The 18,329-nt window shown below is 40.0% G+C and overlaps 1 protein-coding gene across 1 annotated transcript; it reads right to left on the bottom strand.

Annotated features, from left to right (window-relative positions):
* Nucleotides 1-168: 168 nt before the first annotated feature.
* On the bottom strand, nucleotides 169-17,648 carry LOC109466578 (cyclin-dependent kinase-like 4). Its single transcript, XM_019764309.1, has 12 exons — nucleotides 16,719-17,648; nucleotides 15,211-15,422; nucleotides 8,082-8,276; nucleotides 5,799-5,977; nucleotides 4,783-4,895; nucleotides 3,058-3,197; nucleotides 2,484-2,606; nucleotides 2,039-2,185; nucleotides 1,147-1,646; nucleotides 802-831; nucleotides 272-371; nucleotides 169-183 (listed from the first exon to the last, which is right to left on the bottom strand). The coding sequence occupies exons 2-12, from the start codon at nucleotides 15,376-15,378 to the stop codon at nucleotides 169-171; spliced, it is 1,710 nt and encodes a 569-aa protein (XP_019619868.1). The 5' UTR covers nucleotides 15,379-15,422; nucleotides 16,719-17,648.
* Between the last annotated feature and the right edge of the window lie 681 nt (nucleotides 17,649-18,329).

Here is an 18,329-nt window from a genome sequence, read left to right as displayed (position 1 = left end):
GCAAAATCATTGACACCCCAGTGCTCAAATTTCGGTATTTGGAATAAATCTTTGACAGACAAAAATTGTTATGTAAGGATATGGAAAGAGATTTTCTTCACAAAATGCGGGAAATAGCATTTCAGAGAGTCAAGGTTTGAACATTTTCCCAGGGAGTACTGGATCCCCCTAGGACTGCTGTGCCTCCGGTGTGATGTTACATCAAACAAAATTGAGAAAAAAAATTAAGGCTCAGCAGAACATGGTAACTGTTTTGATTTCCTTTTCTCACCTGGGAGCCTCCTGATATGGTGGTGCTGTGGTGGTTTGGAGGAGGAGGGGCCTGCGCTGGCTTTTTGTAGGGATTGTGGGATTTCTTCTTCTCATTTACTCTGAAAAAAAAAGAAAAACGAATCATTGATGAGAAATTAAAACACAACCCAATTATATCACTTCAAATTTGCTTTTACACATTCAAAAGGCATGGTTAGTGAAATAAACAAGGACTAAATACGAGTGCTTCTGTTAGGGAGAAAGAAAACTACTATCAGGTTTATCAGCATTACTAGAGCATTCAGTTCCATTTAAGAGCACCACCAAGCACTTAGAAGTAGTACTGCAGCACCTATGCATTTTAACAGTAAAAGAAAACAGGTGAAATGCAATCAAATTGAAAGGAAAACACAACTAGTCTCTGGAAAAGGGAGAAATATACAGTAAAGAAAACAGAATGACCACTTATAACCAACAAAAGGAAATGTAAACCAAAGCCACGACAGAAAGAACAGAGCACAGTACAAAGTCTCCATGTATATCATGTACCTCATATTGTTCAGATCCCTCATCCAAGCACTAAGTGAAAGAAGAGCACAGTTTCAGAACACAAAAAAAATGGAACATAAGTTAAAATGATCCCATTTGGTAAGTTGGGGGAGAAACATGTGGTCCATGAACCACAATGCATGTAAGAAATAAAATTTAATATTTCAAGTGCCATCCAACTTGAAATGCAGAGTGGTGGTGGTGAGTTTACCTTTTGTGTTGGAACAAAGCTTGAACTCTTTAACTATTGCTTAAGGCTGTCCATCGATTTCGATGATGACGTCCCGTTTCATCTATGACTATACACCTTTTGTCTATAACTAGTTTACTGTCCTTATAACCTACCTCAATGGTGGTGGCCCTGTCGACATGCCTCCGCCCATCCCCATGCTCAAGTTGTTGATGGAGGCTTGGCTCTGGAGAGTTGACGCCACGTTTGCCGCGTAGCTATGGCTCATTTTGGTGCCCTGACCGGGAATGGGGGGAATGGGCGTAGTTAGCATGGACCCGTGGTGCCCAGGCACGCGCGGGGAGTCCGTGTGCACGGTTACCACGCTTTCTGCGTCCGTGTTATCCGTGACTCTGTACACGTCTTTTGTCACAGCAGTCTGAGTTGCGGGTTTGGCTTCCGTGTGCGAGGCCGCCGTTGTTTTCGTTGCTGCCGCGGTGGTGTGGGGGGGAGGGGTGGACTTCTGGGGGGGTGGGGTGTTTTTCTTAGGGGGTGGCGTGGCTTTCTTGTTGAACTTTTCCCCCTCGGAAAGCTTTTTCTTGGGCTTGTCGTGGACGCCGGCATCCTTCATTGTCGTCTTGCTTTCCTTGTTCTCTTTTGAATCTTGGTGATCATCCTGTAGGAATGATTTTTGTTTTTATTAGTTACCAGCCGAAAGACTGAGGCAAGAAAATTGATATAATTCTCCTTTTCTTCACATTTTTCATTTGCTTTCTGTTCCTTTTATCTTTGCTGTTTAAATTGTCATAATGTGCATCTTGATCCGACTTACACATAGTATTACACACCTTACTTTGCAAATGGTGCAACATTGTATGCAGTACATGTAACAGACACAAGAGGTCTCTTCTGACTCTTCCACCTTTATCTAGAGCTACTGAAACAGTAATCTATAATATTTCACACTGTCAGCTGAGCCAGCCTCATGCAAAAGCTAACATTTTCCCAGTTGTTGGGAGCTATAAATGTTCCATAGATTTGAGAGAAACTCATAGATAAAATATCTACCTTTTCCTTCTCCTTTTCCTTTTCCCGCTCCTTCTCTTTCTCTTTCTCCTTTTCTTTCTCCTTGTTCTTTTTCGCCTTCTTGGCTTTTCTGTCTCCTTCCCCGTCTGCTGACTCTTCCTTACTCAGCAGTGGATTGTTCTGGTATTCCTACGTGGCAAGAAAAATAACCCTCAGTTAGAGTTGTGTACTGATTGTTGTCAAAATGCCATCCTTAAGATGCAATTTGCCTCTTGTTAGTGTAAAAGACCTTCAAGTACAACCAAGGATTGAAATTAAAAGCTCATTTTTTCTAGAACTATCTGAAAGCATGGACTAAATTTCTTGAACTGTCACCAAATACAGAAGGGGCATTATCACTAGATAGTTTTAAACAATGATTGGATTTAGATATGCATTTAAAGGCTAGGTGTAACAAGTCGTTTGGTGTTATTTTATGTTGTTATACCTTCTGTATTTTGGACTTGAGATCAGCCTGAATCTTCTCAGCAAAGTTGTCCTTCTGGAAATACTTGTGCTTGAGCAGATGAGTGCCGCTGGGACGGTCGTTTGCATCCAGCTGGAGACATTGCTAAAAACACCACGGGCAAAGGCAAGTCAGTAACTCTTAGTCTTACAGCAATGGTAGAATTATGGAATAAGAATGACACGTAATATGTTAAGTCATCAAATACAATTTCAGGGTGGCAAAGCAAAAGATATTCTGGATGACGAAATCTGCCTTATAAATATTGACATTTCCTGCCATTTCTTAGCATATTTTTGTCATCATCTCGTACATGAAGCAACCAAGCTACATGAGGAGTCCCTCTATTTTCTGGTACCACCAATAAAAAGCTAGAACCAGCCTACCATACGTTCTGTCATCAACATCGCATTCTTACCTCACAGACATCAGTACACTACATTAAGAAAATGACAAGAAAATTGAGTCCAGGTTTACTGCCCCGAAATTGATTTGTATGTCTTTAATATAATATTAAGATTATTAATATAATATTAAGATGTTCTTCAGTCCTGACCTTCATGAGGTCCACGGCCATCGGGTTGACCTTGGGAAACTTCTTTTCCACCGGGTCAACGTCCTTGACCTCAGGTAACCTCATCCCGACGAAGAGCGGGTTTTTGTGGAAAATCTCTCGGTGTCTCTGGGTCAAGTTTCCTAGGGAGGGAAACACAACCATTAAAGCGATATTATGTAAGATTTTCACTATTTCAAACATCGTTGTTTTACACATTTTCTTGCGCTATAAGCCTACCCGGCTTCATAATGACATTTGGGGAGTAAAAGATCGTCATTGCGCCGCAAAAACATGTTGGAAATTGCCAAAGATACCCAAAAGAAAACCGCTGTTTGTTTACATTCTTTTCAGGAGCCTTCATTATTCGTTTTTAATTTAGTACCCCAGTACAGTGCATTTTTTTCGTTATTCTTTTTAGTACCCCAGTACAGTGCATTTTTTCATTATCCTTGTATCCTTGCTTTGACAGCAGCTGCCACACTGCCTTTCATAAACCCTCAAAGGGCTTCAGGAAGTGAAGCTGATTAGACATGCTAAAAACAGCTGCTCATAGATCATGCCTGGTCGTATGACGTCAATGTGACATCAATATGTCTGCTTTGCACTGTAACAACATGAGCGCATCCAATCAAGGCTTGGGTAAGGCCACACCAATTTAATTTCTTGGTTAACGGATTCGCCCGCTTCATTTTTTTCTGCTTGCAAATAAAAATAAAAATTCAGAATTGGGTGCAAAATGCTCATATTTTGCCCTGAACAGTTGAAAACAGTACTTTTCTTCCTAGTTGTTACAGTTATTCCATCTTTCAATGCAGTGGCATCATTAAAAGTTCAAAATTCATTGTTTAAATTTTGAACCAGCATGGTATGTTGACTTCATGGCTCCTATCGTACCATTTTGGGCCATAATAGGATGCCCAGGCCTGTTTTTATTTTTTATTTTTTTCGCCCTCCCGCTCCATTATTTTTCTTCAAAAATCCGTTAACCAAGAAATCAAATTGGTGTGGCCAAAGGCCTAGGAAAAATGCTGCATTTCATGTTTTAGTCCTGAAAAAAATTAGGGTCGGTAGATAGGGATAATCTTTTTTTTCTTTTTTCCTTAGACTTTGGTGACCTCTATATAGTGATCCAACATATTCAATACACTTGATATTTTCAATGTCAATGTTGTAAAACCGATTTTACAACGTTTCATCACTCAGGTGTCAGATTATGGAGGTACAAAAGGTCAATCAGCTCAAAAAAATTTGCAGGCTTCCACACACACACACAGACACACACAAAAAAGGCTAGGGTAGGCAGTTTTTCTAGGGTCGGTCGGGAAGCAGGAAAAAAAAGCATTTTTTTCCCTAGGCCTAATTGGAACATCTTGTGTCTGTCTGTGTCAGGGTGAATTACTGTGTTGAAGAAGTAATTAACTGTGATGTATTGATCATGAGTGTGCTTCAATCTCCAGTCTTCCTGAAGTGAATGAAAGTGGAAGTGATCTTGAATCAGTTTAGGTGATCACTGACATTACTTCATACTCAGGAGCATTAACTCTCCTTTGTTACTTGTCAACAACTGTAAAATATTTGATGTGATTTTCAACTTATTTTGCAGACAAGTCGTTTTATTTGAGTTGTACACCAGCTCATTATGTACTGTACTTCTTTTTTCTCTCTTTGTTGTTACTACCTTGTTTTGTTTTCTTGTTGATGTTAGTACTTTTACACTGCACTTACCTAAACACTTGGTGATGTGGTAAAGTTGGTCGATGTCGGAGTCCCCTGGAAACAGAGGCTCTCCCGTCAACATCTCGGCTAACAGACAACCAACCGCCCAGATATCAACAGCCCTGTAAAAAACAAGAAATAAGGGATTTCAAACCTCTACGGTGCTTGAGGTACCTTTTTCTGACATTGAAAATCACCTGCACCAGACAAATTTCACCTGCACCACTCAGAATTTAAGAAGTATGGATACTACTAAAAACTGCTCAAGAACCATTACTATTTTTCCTTTTTTTCTTCATAGGTGGCAACAGTCAATGCAGAATTAAAATCCACATACACCTAAATGCACATCTGTCAAATCTGGTCAAAATCCTCATTAGTACGATGCGAGTGCACCAAGGTGGCACAAAAGGGACATTAATGAAGATATGCTTGAATAGGTAAAAGCAGCCACACAAATCTTTGCACAATCAATCTGGACTTAATGTAGCACCCACAAATGTTGAAGTCCATTTTACATCTTTTTGGGCTTCCACAAACATAAAGTGATGTATAGCAAATGTCAGATTATGACTCAGATATATATAGTGATGCATACCTAAATCCAATTTTAGGTTCAGGTCCAGATTCAAGTCCAGAGGTTTAGGTTCAGTTCCGGACTTGTAAGTCTGGACCTAAACCCATGGCATATACATGTACAAAATTGCATGTTGGCAACCTTGCAATGTTGTCTGGGTGAAACTTTAGCAACATAACATGGAGGCCGACACTTAACGATGCCCGAAGGCAATGTTTTCTTCATTTTGCAGCAAAGATTTTACAATCTACGGAAGGTTTTAGGTGGTTTGGAAAGAAAAGGGGTATGTGAAATGGTCTTTATGGTAATAAGTCCGGACTCGGTTCGTGACTTGTAGGTTTTTTTTTTACTTGAACCTAAACATTCTTACAAGTCCAGATCCAAGTCCAGTGAACCGGTATGCAGCACTAGATATATATATGTCTGAGGTGGCTCTGATGTGACTTACCTGCCATATTTGGTGTCCCCTACTAGCAGCTCCGGCGCTCGGTACCACCTCGTGGCGACGTAGTCCGTGTAGACCTCTCCCGGCGCGGCTAACGTCCGCGCGAAACCGAAGTCACACAGCTTGACTATCCCTGACTTGGAAACTAGGATGTTTTCTGGTTTGATATCTCTGTGGATGATCTAAGGAACGAGTAGAAAGAAATTTGTACATTAAATTCCAAAAATGCTCGTTTCTTGAAATAAGCTAGGTTTGTCACAAAAAATAAAAAATAAAAAAATTTGGATTTGTCAAAAATTTTTGTCCTGATTTCTTGGAAATTGTAGTCTCCACCAGACTTTTGTAAACTTAAACTCTATATAGTGATTTCCGGGCATATTTGGTGAGATACCCATGAAGTTTCTGGTTATAACTTTAGATGAAAATTTCTAAATCTCTCCCCTTCCCCTTTGGTTGTGTACTATAGTATAAAACCAAATAAGGCGAGCCGTATCTACGTACTGCCCACGCCCCTTCACTCAAAGTTCACCAGCTTATTTAAAAACCACTTGTATGTGGAGAAATGTACACAGAGACAGTTTACTGACTTTCCCCCACCTAAAGTGTAAACAACCAGCTCAGGCAAACAGCCAAAAGATAGGAGACAACAGAATTTCTATTGACAGACATGTTTGACCAACGTCTACCAGATATGAGACTACCCCCCAGTAAGTGTTAGGTACTTGTTAACCTAGTAACCAAACTACACCAGGGCTCGAACTTAACGATGTCCCGATGTCCCCTGGCCACTAAAATTTCGGCCGGGACAACTGAAAAATCACTTTGGGACATTTTTGGGACACTGGAAAAATAACGAACATTCACAATCAAAATGTCAGCCGTTCATACGTTTGTCAGGCGCGCAACCCATTTTTGGGCCTCACCAAAAGCCGCCGAATTCGATATACACACAGCTGAGCAGCGCGTGTGGCACCCGTGTACGCATGTGGCCACTATTTTGTCGCCCCGCCCATCGCCTTTGATCTATTGCAGCCCGCCGCCTTGGCGCCACTTTCCCACGCCAGTTCCCAGACATTCTATCCATGTAAACAACATTCAACCAATCACAGCTTCCATCCAATCAAGGCATCTGCCATATATGGCGAACTGTAACTGTTTAATGTTCGGATATTTCCGGAGATGCTCGGGAGATCAGCTGACAATGCCAAATATAGTGAACCGGCAAAGCTCGGGAATGTACGGTGTCTTTCGGTAAACTTCGCCTAGTTTCCCGCGAAATGACGAATGGAATGCCGAAAACAGCCGAAATCAGAAAATTTGAGAGTCATGGCCGGCATGGCACAGAGGAAAATTTCCTCTTTTTTTCTCCTCGCCGCGAGCGGCCCCGGAGTCGAATGCAGTCAATGCTGTCGATCCTCAAAGACGTTCAGGATCATCTCAGTCTGACGGCGTGGTTTCAACAACTGAGTGTCAGCCTCCAGATCGTACGGCCGGTACGAAAGAGGGATGCGCCGACGGAAGGGGGGAGGGGGGCTTGAAATGTAAAACATTTAAACATGTAAATATTTGTGAATTGTAATACATACAGTATAATATATATTACTGCAGTGTGCAGCATGCAGTATGCACACTTTACAGGGGCCACTTACTGTAGCCTACACATAACAAGTGGAAGGAAAGTTTGAAAAGAACTTTGGCTTGTCTTTGTTACATTTGTCGGCACAATAAACCAGCCAAGACAAGTTTCAATTTGAGTTGATTTTGTGTTTATTTCAATTGACAATTAGCTTACACAGCAATACTGTTCTCTGACTCAGCTTTATTGTTGTTGTAATACATACTTCCTGAAAACCAGTTTGGGACAGTCAATCCTCACTTTGGGACAGTTGGAATTTATTTTTGGGACAGTTCTGGGACAGTAGGGAAAAAAGTTAAGTTCGAGCCCTGTACACGTGTAGTAATATCAACATGGAAGTGCTCAAAAGCCTGTATCATAAATTTGAAAAAGCTACTACTAGTAGTATACAACTCCCCCTCCTATGAATCAGTGAGGAATGTATAATGGTTTCTTCCACCAGTTGCTAAGCTGTTAGGTACTTGTTAACCTAGTAACCAAACTACATGTGTAGTTATATCAACATGGAAGTGCTCGAAAGCCTGTATCGTAAATTTGAGAACGCTACTACTACTAAGTATACAACTGACCCCCTCCTATGAATGTATAATGGTTTCTTCCATCGGTTGCTAAGATACTGTTACTATGGTAACAATAGAAAGGCAACTTACGTTGTGATTATGGCAGAATTCTGTTCCTTTCAACACTTGCCACAATATCCTCTTGGCGTGAGTTTCGTTCAGTCCGTTTGGATATCGTTCTAGATCGTCTAGAACTGTGTGGTCCACAAATTCAAATACTAGATATAGTCTCTTCTTTCTCCGGAAAACTTCTATCAAATTCACAAGGTTTTCGTGACGTAGTTGCTGGAAAACAAAGAAACAATGCCATCGTCAATGAAGTAATGAATACAATAACACCTGTAACTTAAAAGTGTAAGATAATAACCACTTTTGCCTATCTGTAATAATTGGCTTCAAGAATACAATTTCAAGAAACTGCATGCACACATAAAAAAGATTTTACTTAAACATTCATATTGCTTCTTTCAGAAATTATTCAATAAATATTCTAGAATGTACAACATCATCATCATGCCGGGTTGCTTGCCCGGTCTTGCTTGCCAGGCTACATAGTAAGTCTTTTATATTCCATTGTCTAGAATGGCCATATAATTGTAACCTTTATTGACTTATAGACATGGTTAAATACACTACGTACAATACTCCTGACACCAGTGTACATGTCTGCTGTGTGGTACATATTTAGATTCCCATGAAAGGATGCCAAGTTTCTGTGGACTTTTCTTGTGCACCATTAGTGCTGTGTACCTAAACTTTTAGCTAGGGGGTGTCCAGGGTGTCTTTTGGACGCCCTGTGCTGAAAATACTAAGAAATTGGACGCCCTATAGGCCTACTTTTTGGTAGGACACCCTAAAGACGCCCTATTTTTTCCACTCCCAACCCTTGCCATGCACACATGTCTCCCTTCAGCCTTACTATAAATACAAAAATGATGGTTTACTGAAGGAAAAAAACTGAAATTCCTCAAAATGTGCACCTAAAAATGCAAAAAGTAGTGTTTGAGAGCATTATGAATTTAAAAAAAGCCCCCCTAAAAAGCTTGCACTCCGCACGTCTTTGCTGCATAGCATACAATAAAAAAAATGGACACCCAACAAAAAAATCCTAGCTAAAAGCCTTACCTAAACCCATGTTCAGGTTCAAGTCCAGAGGTTTAGTTTCTATACAAAATATGGGACTTCCCAGCGAAATTTCCCAATGGAAAATGGGGCATCTTTACCGCAGCGAGCACTGCACTACCAGGGTTTAGAAGCAAGATATTTGTTTACGGGGCACGTCTGTGCAAAACTGTGGCCACATATATTTTTTTACGGAGGCCGACACTTGATGATGCTCAATGGCAATGTTTTCTTCATTTTTTTTCTATAATTGCAGATTTCAGGTGATTTAGAAAAAAAGAGGAATGTGACATGATTTTTTTTGTAAGTCCGGAGCTAGTTCCAGACGTTCAGTTTTTTTTAGATTTGAACCTAAACATTTTTTACAAGTCTGGAACTAGTTCCAGTGAACCAGTACACTGCACTACATGTATACACTGCTGCTCAAGCACGTAGGTTTCCCTGACCCAGAAAACCGGTGCAAACACCAGGTTATCATCCATGCGCTGTGTTGTTAGTATCTCCATGGGAACATTAGAAGTTCAAAGGCCATGTGCGTGAGGAAAACTTGTCTGGAAGCATTTAAACTTTCAGGCAAGAATCTGGCAATGAAAACAAAATAATGCTGAGAAACTTTAAAGGTTCTTGTTTCATTGAACAATCCACACCAATTTGATTCGTTGGTTCTTGGATTTTTACAAAATATGGTTAACTGGAAAAACATTTTTTTTGTGAAAACAATGCCTGAGGACCAGGGTGATGCCTTGGTGCACTCAGCTTTTTAGACTAAATGCTGTCACAATTAAGTTTTCCTCCTACTATCCAGCCCTCTGATTTTATGATGGCCGCTTGCTGTAGATTGAAGTTAAAATGTCTTAAAACTGAGGTGGACTAACCAAAAGCAAATAACTTGATGACAGAAGATCTAAATAAGGACATAAACCCACATACATGGCCCTGATTGTGATAAAGTGAAGTTAAATCAAGAAGTTTACTAAACTGTTGGTAGGGCCACAGGTAGAGTAATGACCAAGGTTGTGTATACATACATGTGGATAAGACGTTGTTCAAACATGGCAAGTTGGTATGCCAAACATTGTTAACCTTTGAGTCCGCGTAGCCAGTGTCATGCTTTCAACTTTCAAACAACTCGAACCGCTGCCACGCTGCTATATGTAAATACTGTAAATTGAGTTCTTTTCTACTCAAGCCAAAGTTTGGAATCAGCAAACATTTCCAGCAACCTTCCTTAGATGACGATGTACATGTATTAAATCATTACTGAGAACTTTTGTACAACTTTTGGTTGAGTTACTTAGCAAGGAACTTACTGTACAGTAATCTAACAGGTGGTGCAAGTTCCAAATGAAATTACCTGCACCAGACAAGTTTTACCTGCACCAGTTAAACTTAGGAAGCATCATGCATTAATGTATCACACTACAAATGTTCGGAGACCATAACTAGACTTGACTAGACTAGTATTTCTTTTACACTTGACAGGCCAATTGACAGTCAATACAGCCAATTATGAAAATCCACATACACCTACATGTATATACATGTATAATTATAAGTGAGGAAAGTCGTGTTAAGTGCCTTTCCCAAGGGCACAAGGTTGGAGACTAGGCAGGATTCGAACCCGGGACCTGGTTCTGAGCTGAATGCTCTGCTGTTATGCTACACAACCCCATATTTGCTTACATGCAGCCAGCGTGCACACACTGCCCTTTATTTACATTTCCTAAAGCGCACACCTGCAATCTTTATTTGATCAGGTAAACTTTGATTCCTTGCTTGACTGTACTGGCATGGTTTGGACCCAACCACAGACAAAATACTTCTTGTTTGTAATATCTAACCTGTTTACGGAAAGACTCCTCTATAAACTGCAGTCCTAACCCTAGTGTTAGCTTAGCGGAAAGAACAATTTTCGGCTTGTGCTGTTGTGAAGGAAGGTTGAGTCATGTTGGTAACGAGAAACGCTCGTGTAATCGACCAGGGCGAGGGTCAAGCAGACACAAACACCCGACGGCGTAACCGGCACAAAGGTGTGGAGAGGGGTCTAGGATTACAAGCACAAGCCAATGTCCCTTTCTTTCTTATCCTTGCGGCTTAGAAAGGATCCTTAAAGAGTTTCATCAAGTTCTTATGTGTCAAGTCTCGGATAACAAATTAGGGCTATTCAGCACGGCAATACATAAACAATACGAACAAAAAAACACTCTCAAATATGAAGAATGGGCCATTAGAATCTGTATTAATAATGGTTACAACTCTATATAATATATGTGTCCTGCCTATGTTTGTGACAGTTGTATTAGGCCATTCACAATCAAATGGTTGGTTAATGGGACGTGTTGATTTCTACAATCATATTCAAAAGGTCCATAGTCCTTTCATTTCATAATTGAGTATTACTTGCTACAGGGCTCTAAATACTTACTTTCTATTTCTTTTCGCAAAACAAGTTTTGGCTCATAATAGTTTATACTGAGCCTGTACAGTTGTATTCTTTTATACTGACAAACTGATGCATAAATTACACAAAACTGTTTGGACCACTCCATTATTCTCCCGGGTTAGTTTATATCAATAGGTTTGAAGATTAGAACTTAATTGATCCGTGGACGACAATCAAAACCATTAGTGATCACTTCCGTGGAATTTAACAGTGGGCCACGGCTGAACGCACCACAAAGCGGTCCTAGCAAGCTCGCTGCGTCTTTCGTGCGGCTTTTCTTTCTTCCCTGCTGGAAACCGACCCCCATTGATCGAAAGGACAACAAAAGAACGGTCTGACACGCCGAGGCTAATACTAGGCAACATGGGTTCCGCCAGAACAATAGAAAATAGACGGTTTTATCAACACTGGTATTAAAAGAGTAAATTGAGATTGTAATAGGTAACTGTTAACTACTAAATAGGGTGATGAAGGGAGATGGACAGGTGGTTGGTAGATGCTCCAAATTGGAGATGACAGAGCTTGAATTTCTCCTGCACTTCTAGAGTTGGCAGCCAAGTATGTTTTAGAAAATTATGAAATGTATGTTACACCTGCAAATGACAGTCTATATGAAAAGGTCAACATCAGGTAATTGCTTTATGTCATACCTCTAACCCAGTGTTTGATACAGGTGTTAGGAATAAAAATAACTAGCCCGATCACAGTGGGTTCTAACTTCTATCCAGTTATCGCACAGGCTTCCAAATGTTCCATAGAGTAATTCGAATGCGATTCACAGGTGCCACTTTTAAAAATTTGAATATCCAATTTGGACTTTACAATTGATGTAGTTAAAATGTTTTACATTACATATCCTTTGGTTTGGGAGTTGTATTGTACAATTGCCCATTTATCATGGCAATGATTCATTGATATGTGTTAATAAATAAGAAAATTAAATTCTATTGACATTCATGTCCCAGAGGGTTAATTTGTCAAGTTGTTACAAAATTTACAATAACGAAGAACACAAAGTAATCTGATATAATAACCAATATCAATTTGTAGGAGTGCATCTTCTGAATCAGTTCTGATATTATGTTTAAAATACTTAAGTCTAGTCGTAATAACACTGTCTTAATTACTAATCATCATTATCTAATAATAGTATGCATTCCTCTTTGTATGATGTTACATGTATCTGCTCAAAATATGATTAAATTGACTTTGAGATTGCAAGAAATCGTTTTAGGGCTTGCAACTTTGCTCGAGTTAAACATGGGTACATGTATTACCCAGTTATTCTATTATCATATACTAGTAGTATTGCGGAAAGTATTTTCAGCACTGAATACATTATATGTATATATATTATACAGAAACATGTTCTGTTTTTTTTTTCAATTTTTGCTACAGAATATTTCAAGTCACTGTTCTATAACTCAAAGGCTTTAATTTACTACTTCCAATTTACATTACTGAATGAACACAAAGCTTCCGAAATATACATTAGGCCTTACAAATTCATGCTGCCAATCATCTAAAAAAATTCACTAAATAATTCACAACCTGTCACAGACATAATGTCAAATAATAATGTATCACTTTCGATATCATTCCCTCTGTTTTCAGTAAGTACTCTAGAAATTTCCCTAGAGGGGGGGTTGGTTTATTGGCTATTGGGGTAGTATCTTGAAGAGATTGGAGCTTATAACAGATTAAATAGATTTTTGGTGATTAGGATGGTGACATAGTAATCAGTCAATGGAGAGTTGATTATCACTGTGTAACTCAAGCAAATAATCTAAGGTAGCTTATGGTCCTCTGGCTTCTACGAGTTCACCTGTATTACTCTCCAAGCAGAGGTTTGGATTTAGGGGTATCTTTAGGCTTTTTATTGGGGTTTCTTTTTTGATAGTGAGTGAGTGAGTATGTGACTGGAATGTTTTTTCACCCCCAATTCCAGTGCAAAAAAGACTAAGCCTAAAAACATGCCAAAAATAAGCCAAAACCCAAACCTCTGCTTGAAGATTGCACCTGTATAGGAAGTTTTTAAAAGAATGGTCTTAAAAAAGTTAAAGTATTATCTGTGGTACATATATTTTACATTACTTGTGTGGTGAGCAATTGGACAAATTTTGCTAAAAACCAAGTATTTTGTCTTATGAAGTCCATTTTCACACCTAATTTTACACCCAAACGACACCCCCACCCCACCCCAAGTTTACCTGGCAACAAAACCATTTCATTGTGTCCAGTCTAAAACTGAAGTAAACAACTGGCCTCGCTACTCCATAACCTGGCTTTACCGTTTCTAGATTCCTGATAAGATAGCGTACGGTGTGGCGGTCTTTTGTTCTGGTAGCACACAGATATGACAATGCCTCATTTGCAGATAATTTATAAGACTGGGAGCCATAATTCAGCAGTTGTTGTGGGTGAGATTGCATGACTTCCTCTCACAATACCACAATGACCTGGGGAGTTTTGTAAACAGGTCCAAAAGATGGGAGTTTACGCGGCTCTCGAGTGCTTTATGGTCAAGATAACAGTTCATAAAAGAGTGTTTATCCCAAGAAAAGAAGCTGGCCCTCTGCAGTGTCCTGGTTGTGTATACATAATGTTCAAGCCGGTATCAGCTTCCTTTATATACTATCTTGCACACAAACTCTTTTGAAAACAAGCTTACAAGGGCTAAAGCATAGATATCCTAATACTAATAGTAATAGTGCTGTTGACTGAAAAGCTTCGTAAGTACATATAATACACTATTTCTTCTGATAATAAAGATATGAATTTGTATGAATCTGCCTTCTGTTAACACTGTCAATCATATTTTTTTGTGATTGCTTGTTATAGTGATTCATGATGAAGAATAACTTAGACATATTTCTCTGTGCACTTCAGATAGTATTCAATGAATATTCTGTCCCTTTCAATTTGCTCGGACGAAAAAAAATTTAAATTTCACTCTGGATGGAAAACTTTTTTTTTACAATGTCTTATAGTTAGTTACTCCAAATGTCTTGCAAAAGCTACATATGATAGCAATGTGCTTGTATCAGCAGAAAAACTTTCTGCTGTCAATAAGGTATGAAGCTTCAATTTTACGGTGGCAAAACAAAATAATATTCGTCATTATTTCATACTTGAAGTGTTTGAAATAAAAACAAGCTATATGTAAGGCGTCTCTTTTTGGGTACCACCCATAAATAGCTAGAACCAGCTGCCTATGATACAAAACAAGCAACCGTTTTTCATCAGTGACATCACATCTTTGCCTCACAGATACCTGTAAGCTATAAGATAGGGTTGATTCAACTTACTACATTAATGACCAGAAAACTGACTTTGAAAACCCAGTTTTGCTGCCCTGAAATTGCATTGGAACAGCACTGTAATACTACAATGGAGCATAGGGTCTGTTTAGGTTGCCTAGAGAACTGTGTGCTTTCCCTGTGCATGTTGTACACTGGTTAATGTGTTTAAGTTCGCCCGGGGCTATGTTCATGCTTGTAGACACCACCTCTAATGTGTGAGACTCCTTGACAACTTCATTCCAGGCTGTTCAGGCCTTTGGGACTAAAGGCTTTACGTTAAACAAACACAAGTCCACACCAACACAACCATTTAACAGGTCCTACAAGTTAATTTTCAGGTCAAAGAACTCACCTTTAGCATCCTAACCTCTCTCATGGCGATCTTTTTCACCATTTTGTCGTCTTCACTTTCCAAGAATTTCTTGATGGCGACCAGTTGTCCTGTGTCTTTGTGCCGACATTTCATGACCATACCGTAGCTGCCCTCCCCCACTAAACCCAAGTTCTCATATTTTTCCATCGCGGCAAAATCCTGGTCTTGTCACCTGAGCCCCATGCTGAAATCTACAGAAGAAGAAGAAAAAATACATGAGAATTTGTGCATGTTTGTTTTCATTCAACTCAATCTTTCTGTGGGTTGACTTACACATTTCATAATGGTTTTCAAGTCCTGAGGAATGTATTGTTATTGCTGACACTAATCTGTTTAAGGTGATTAAAATAGCACAGACTATAATCTTAGGGTGTGAACTAACTTAAGGCAGCCCTAAAGGTTGCCAAGGCTCCAGCCAAAAAACACAGCTTGCTTCTGCTGAACATTCCACTTCTTATAAACACACCTGTCATTCTAGAACCGTCTTAACTCCTGAAGTTAGAAGACTGGAACTGTAAAAACACGAAAGTTTGCTGTTACAGGTAAGAAATACGCGAGGAAAGCCTGAGATTTCTCTCAAGTAAGGCAGGCATGCAAGGCGCACATTTTGTGTACAGTAACTTGGTAACCCGATCGGCCTGATTTCACCCCTCAAAAATGGCCGCTCGAGCTGACAGGTAGCTAGCACCTGTTACCTGTGCCAGAAACGGCTCAATTCTGACACCTGTCGCCACCTGTAGGCCCACAAAAGTGTGAGGAAAGTGAAGAGTGAAGGTTCCTTACAGATTTGGCGGCTCTCGTGGTCTGACTTTGCTCAACAAACTACCAGAGGCTGCAGGTGTTGACTGGATGTTTGGAGAGTCTGATTTTCTCCATTGTGCCGCGGACACACAAACTTGCTCAACAAGCGGCTTTATTTATAAACGTTTGTCACCTCCACACAATAAGGTTTATAAACTCAGCTTATTTTCAGAAACAACACGACATAATCGCGAGCCTGGGTTTCCTTTTTGATGTGTTTGAAGAGATTGTTGCGTCAAAGAGTGTTGTTAGTTTGAGATTTGTGACGGTTTCTATAATCCATTGTTACGGTGTCTGTTTCATCAATATAAATAATTCAACCCTACGTAATTGATCACAGAGTTTTACACTGATTGGAATCATAAAAATATCTAAACTGAGCTGTCACGGCTGAGGAAAAAAATATAAATTTGATCTTTTTTTCACACCGAAGCGAAGAAAAACAACAAAATGTTGGGGTCATGATGGCATCTTGGTGTCATTTTCCCCCCAGACGTTTCTAAAATGTTTTCCCAAGCAAGCCCGTGAAAAACACTGCGTGGTAAAACCACAGGGGTTTGAAAAATTTAAACGACTTTCAGGCTCCTTTATGTAGGAGATATATGGCCGAATAATTCACTGAGAACACACACTCTGGCTGTATAAACAGACTGGGGTAATGAGGGCAAGTTTACAAGTCGACTCACCTCACCAGATGCGTCTATAGCGTCTGAGGACCGAGTGGAGTGCCTCTCGACTCGCCTGGTGGAACAAACCGGGCACAATCGCGTACCAGAACGGCTTTTTCACCTGCTAATCCCCCTGGAAACACCCTCAACAAAGTCTGAACGCCGAATTGTGAAGATTTCCTGCGTCTGGGAACCGTGGATCATCCGACTAATAAAAAGCTTGTCCGGTGGGAATCTCCTACAAACAAGATTTCTTTCACGGACGTCCCAGACTGCGAATCAGGAATGCTGGGTTCGAATCTTCTCCAATCCAGGCGGCAACCCTCCTTACTGGCCGATCTTCTGTCTTCTCTAGGTCTTCAAGACAATGTTGATGCTCTTGTGATTGTTGTAGACAGGCCGAAGAAACTAGTAAGACGAGTCTGCGATGTACGAAGTGCCAAATCCAAGCCAAGCCTCGCCAAGTTGACCAGAAATTTTTGCGGGTTCGAATTTCCAAAATCTTGATCGTCCCACCACAAAAATAATCCACCGAGCAGCCGAATGTCTCTTTTCTTTTTCCTCCCCAGACACTGCCAGTCAATAAAGATCTCCGTGGATTGCCGCTGATGAAGGTTGATCTTCAAATAATAAACAACCTCAGCTAATCATTACAACCTGGGGGATATTATGTTGAAAAATACCTCGTTTGAGATCGTGAAACAAAAATCCTCTGGAGTTCCCTTCTCAAATGCACGTGCCGGGCCTTGTACGTAACCTCTCCGTGAAGTGTATACTTTCTATCCGATCGATTTGTTTCCCCTTATACAGACGTGATTTACTAAAAGCTCAGGCTATGGCGGGTAGACTGTTGTTTAGCGGGTTGTCCATTGGAGAGAAGTGAGCGTGGAGAGAGGATCGTGCGCTGGGCGGCCTGTTGTCTTGACGTGGGGTAGCCACGGACAACACGCCGTCACAACAGCCGGCTACACCCCCGCCGGAAAACGACTGTTAATTCTCCAAGCAGATGCAATACTTCTAAATATAACGTTATACCGTAACGCTTGATTACAGAAAATTTGCAGAAATTCAAAAGCAGCATAGAAAGAAACATGGAGAATATTAAACCCACAAAAATCGATCATATTTTGTCACAGCGGTCTTTGACTTTGAGTGTAGCCTACGTTGTGTGTACAGCGACTCCTTGCGTTCATAATTCAAAGTGCAGCTGAAAATTGAAAATCGACGTCGAATTCGAAAGCCCGCGTTAGCTTAACTTTAATGCAAAAAAAAAAAAAAAGATTAAGAAATATTTTGCTACAATAGAAAGATATCTTTGGTAATACCTAAAGTGTTAATCAATCCTCGACTAAAAATGAAAACATCCGTTGTCCTTGATACCGCATACTAGTATGTCATACGTACACAATTTTATTTTACCACAGTATGCGCAAGCGAAACAACTTATAACTGGAATTTGTTATTCTTTCTTTATCATCATCGACAAAATGTTAGGGTTTTCGCATTTAATCAGTTTATCGCTGCTATGTACTCTCAAAGCAAAGGTTTGGGTTTTGGTTTATTTTTGGCGCGTTTTTAGGCTTTTTTTTATCGGGCTTTCTTTTCTGCACTGGTTTTTTTTTACGCTAA

Source organism: Branchiostoma belcheri, unplaced genomic scaffold, assembly GCF_001625305.1.
Source record: "Branchiostoma belcheri isolate BF01 breed outbred unplaced genomic scaffold, Haploidv18h27 scaffold17, whole genome shotgun sequence".
Taxonomy (NCBI): Eukaryota; Metazoa; Chordata; class Leptocardii; order Amphioxiformes; family Branchiostomatidae; genus Branchiostoma; species Branchiostoma belcheri.
The sequence above is the reverse complement of the archived record's forward strand: the minus strand, read 5'-3'. Positions and strand labels throughout refer to the sequence as shown.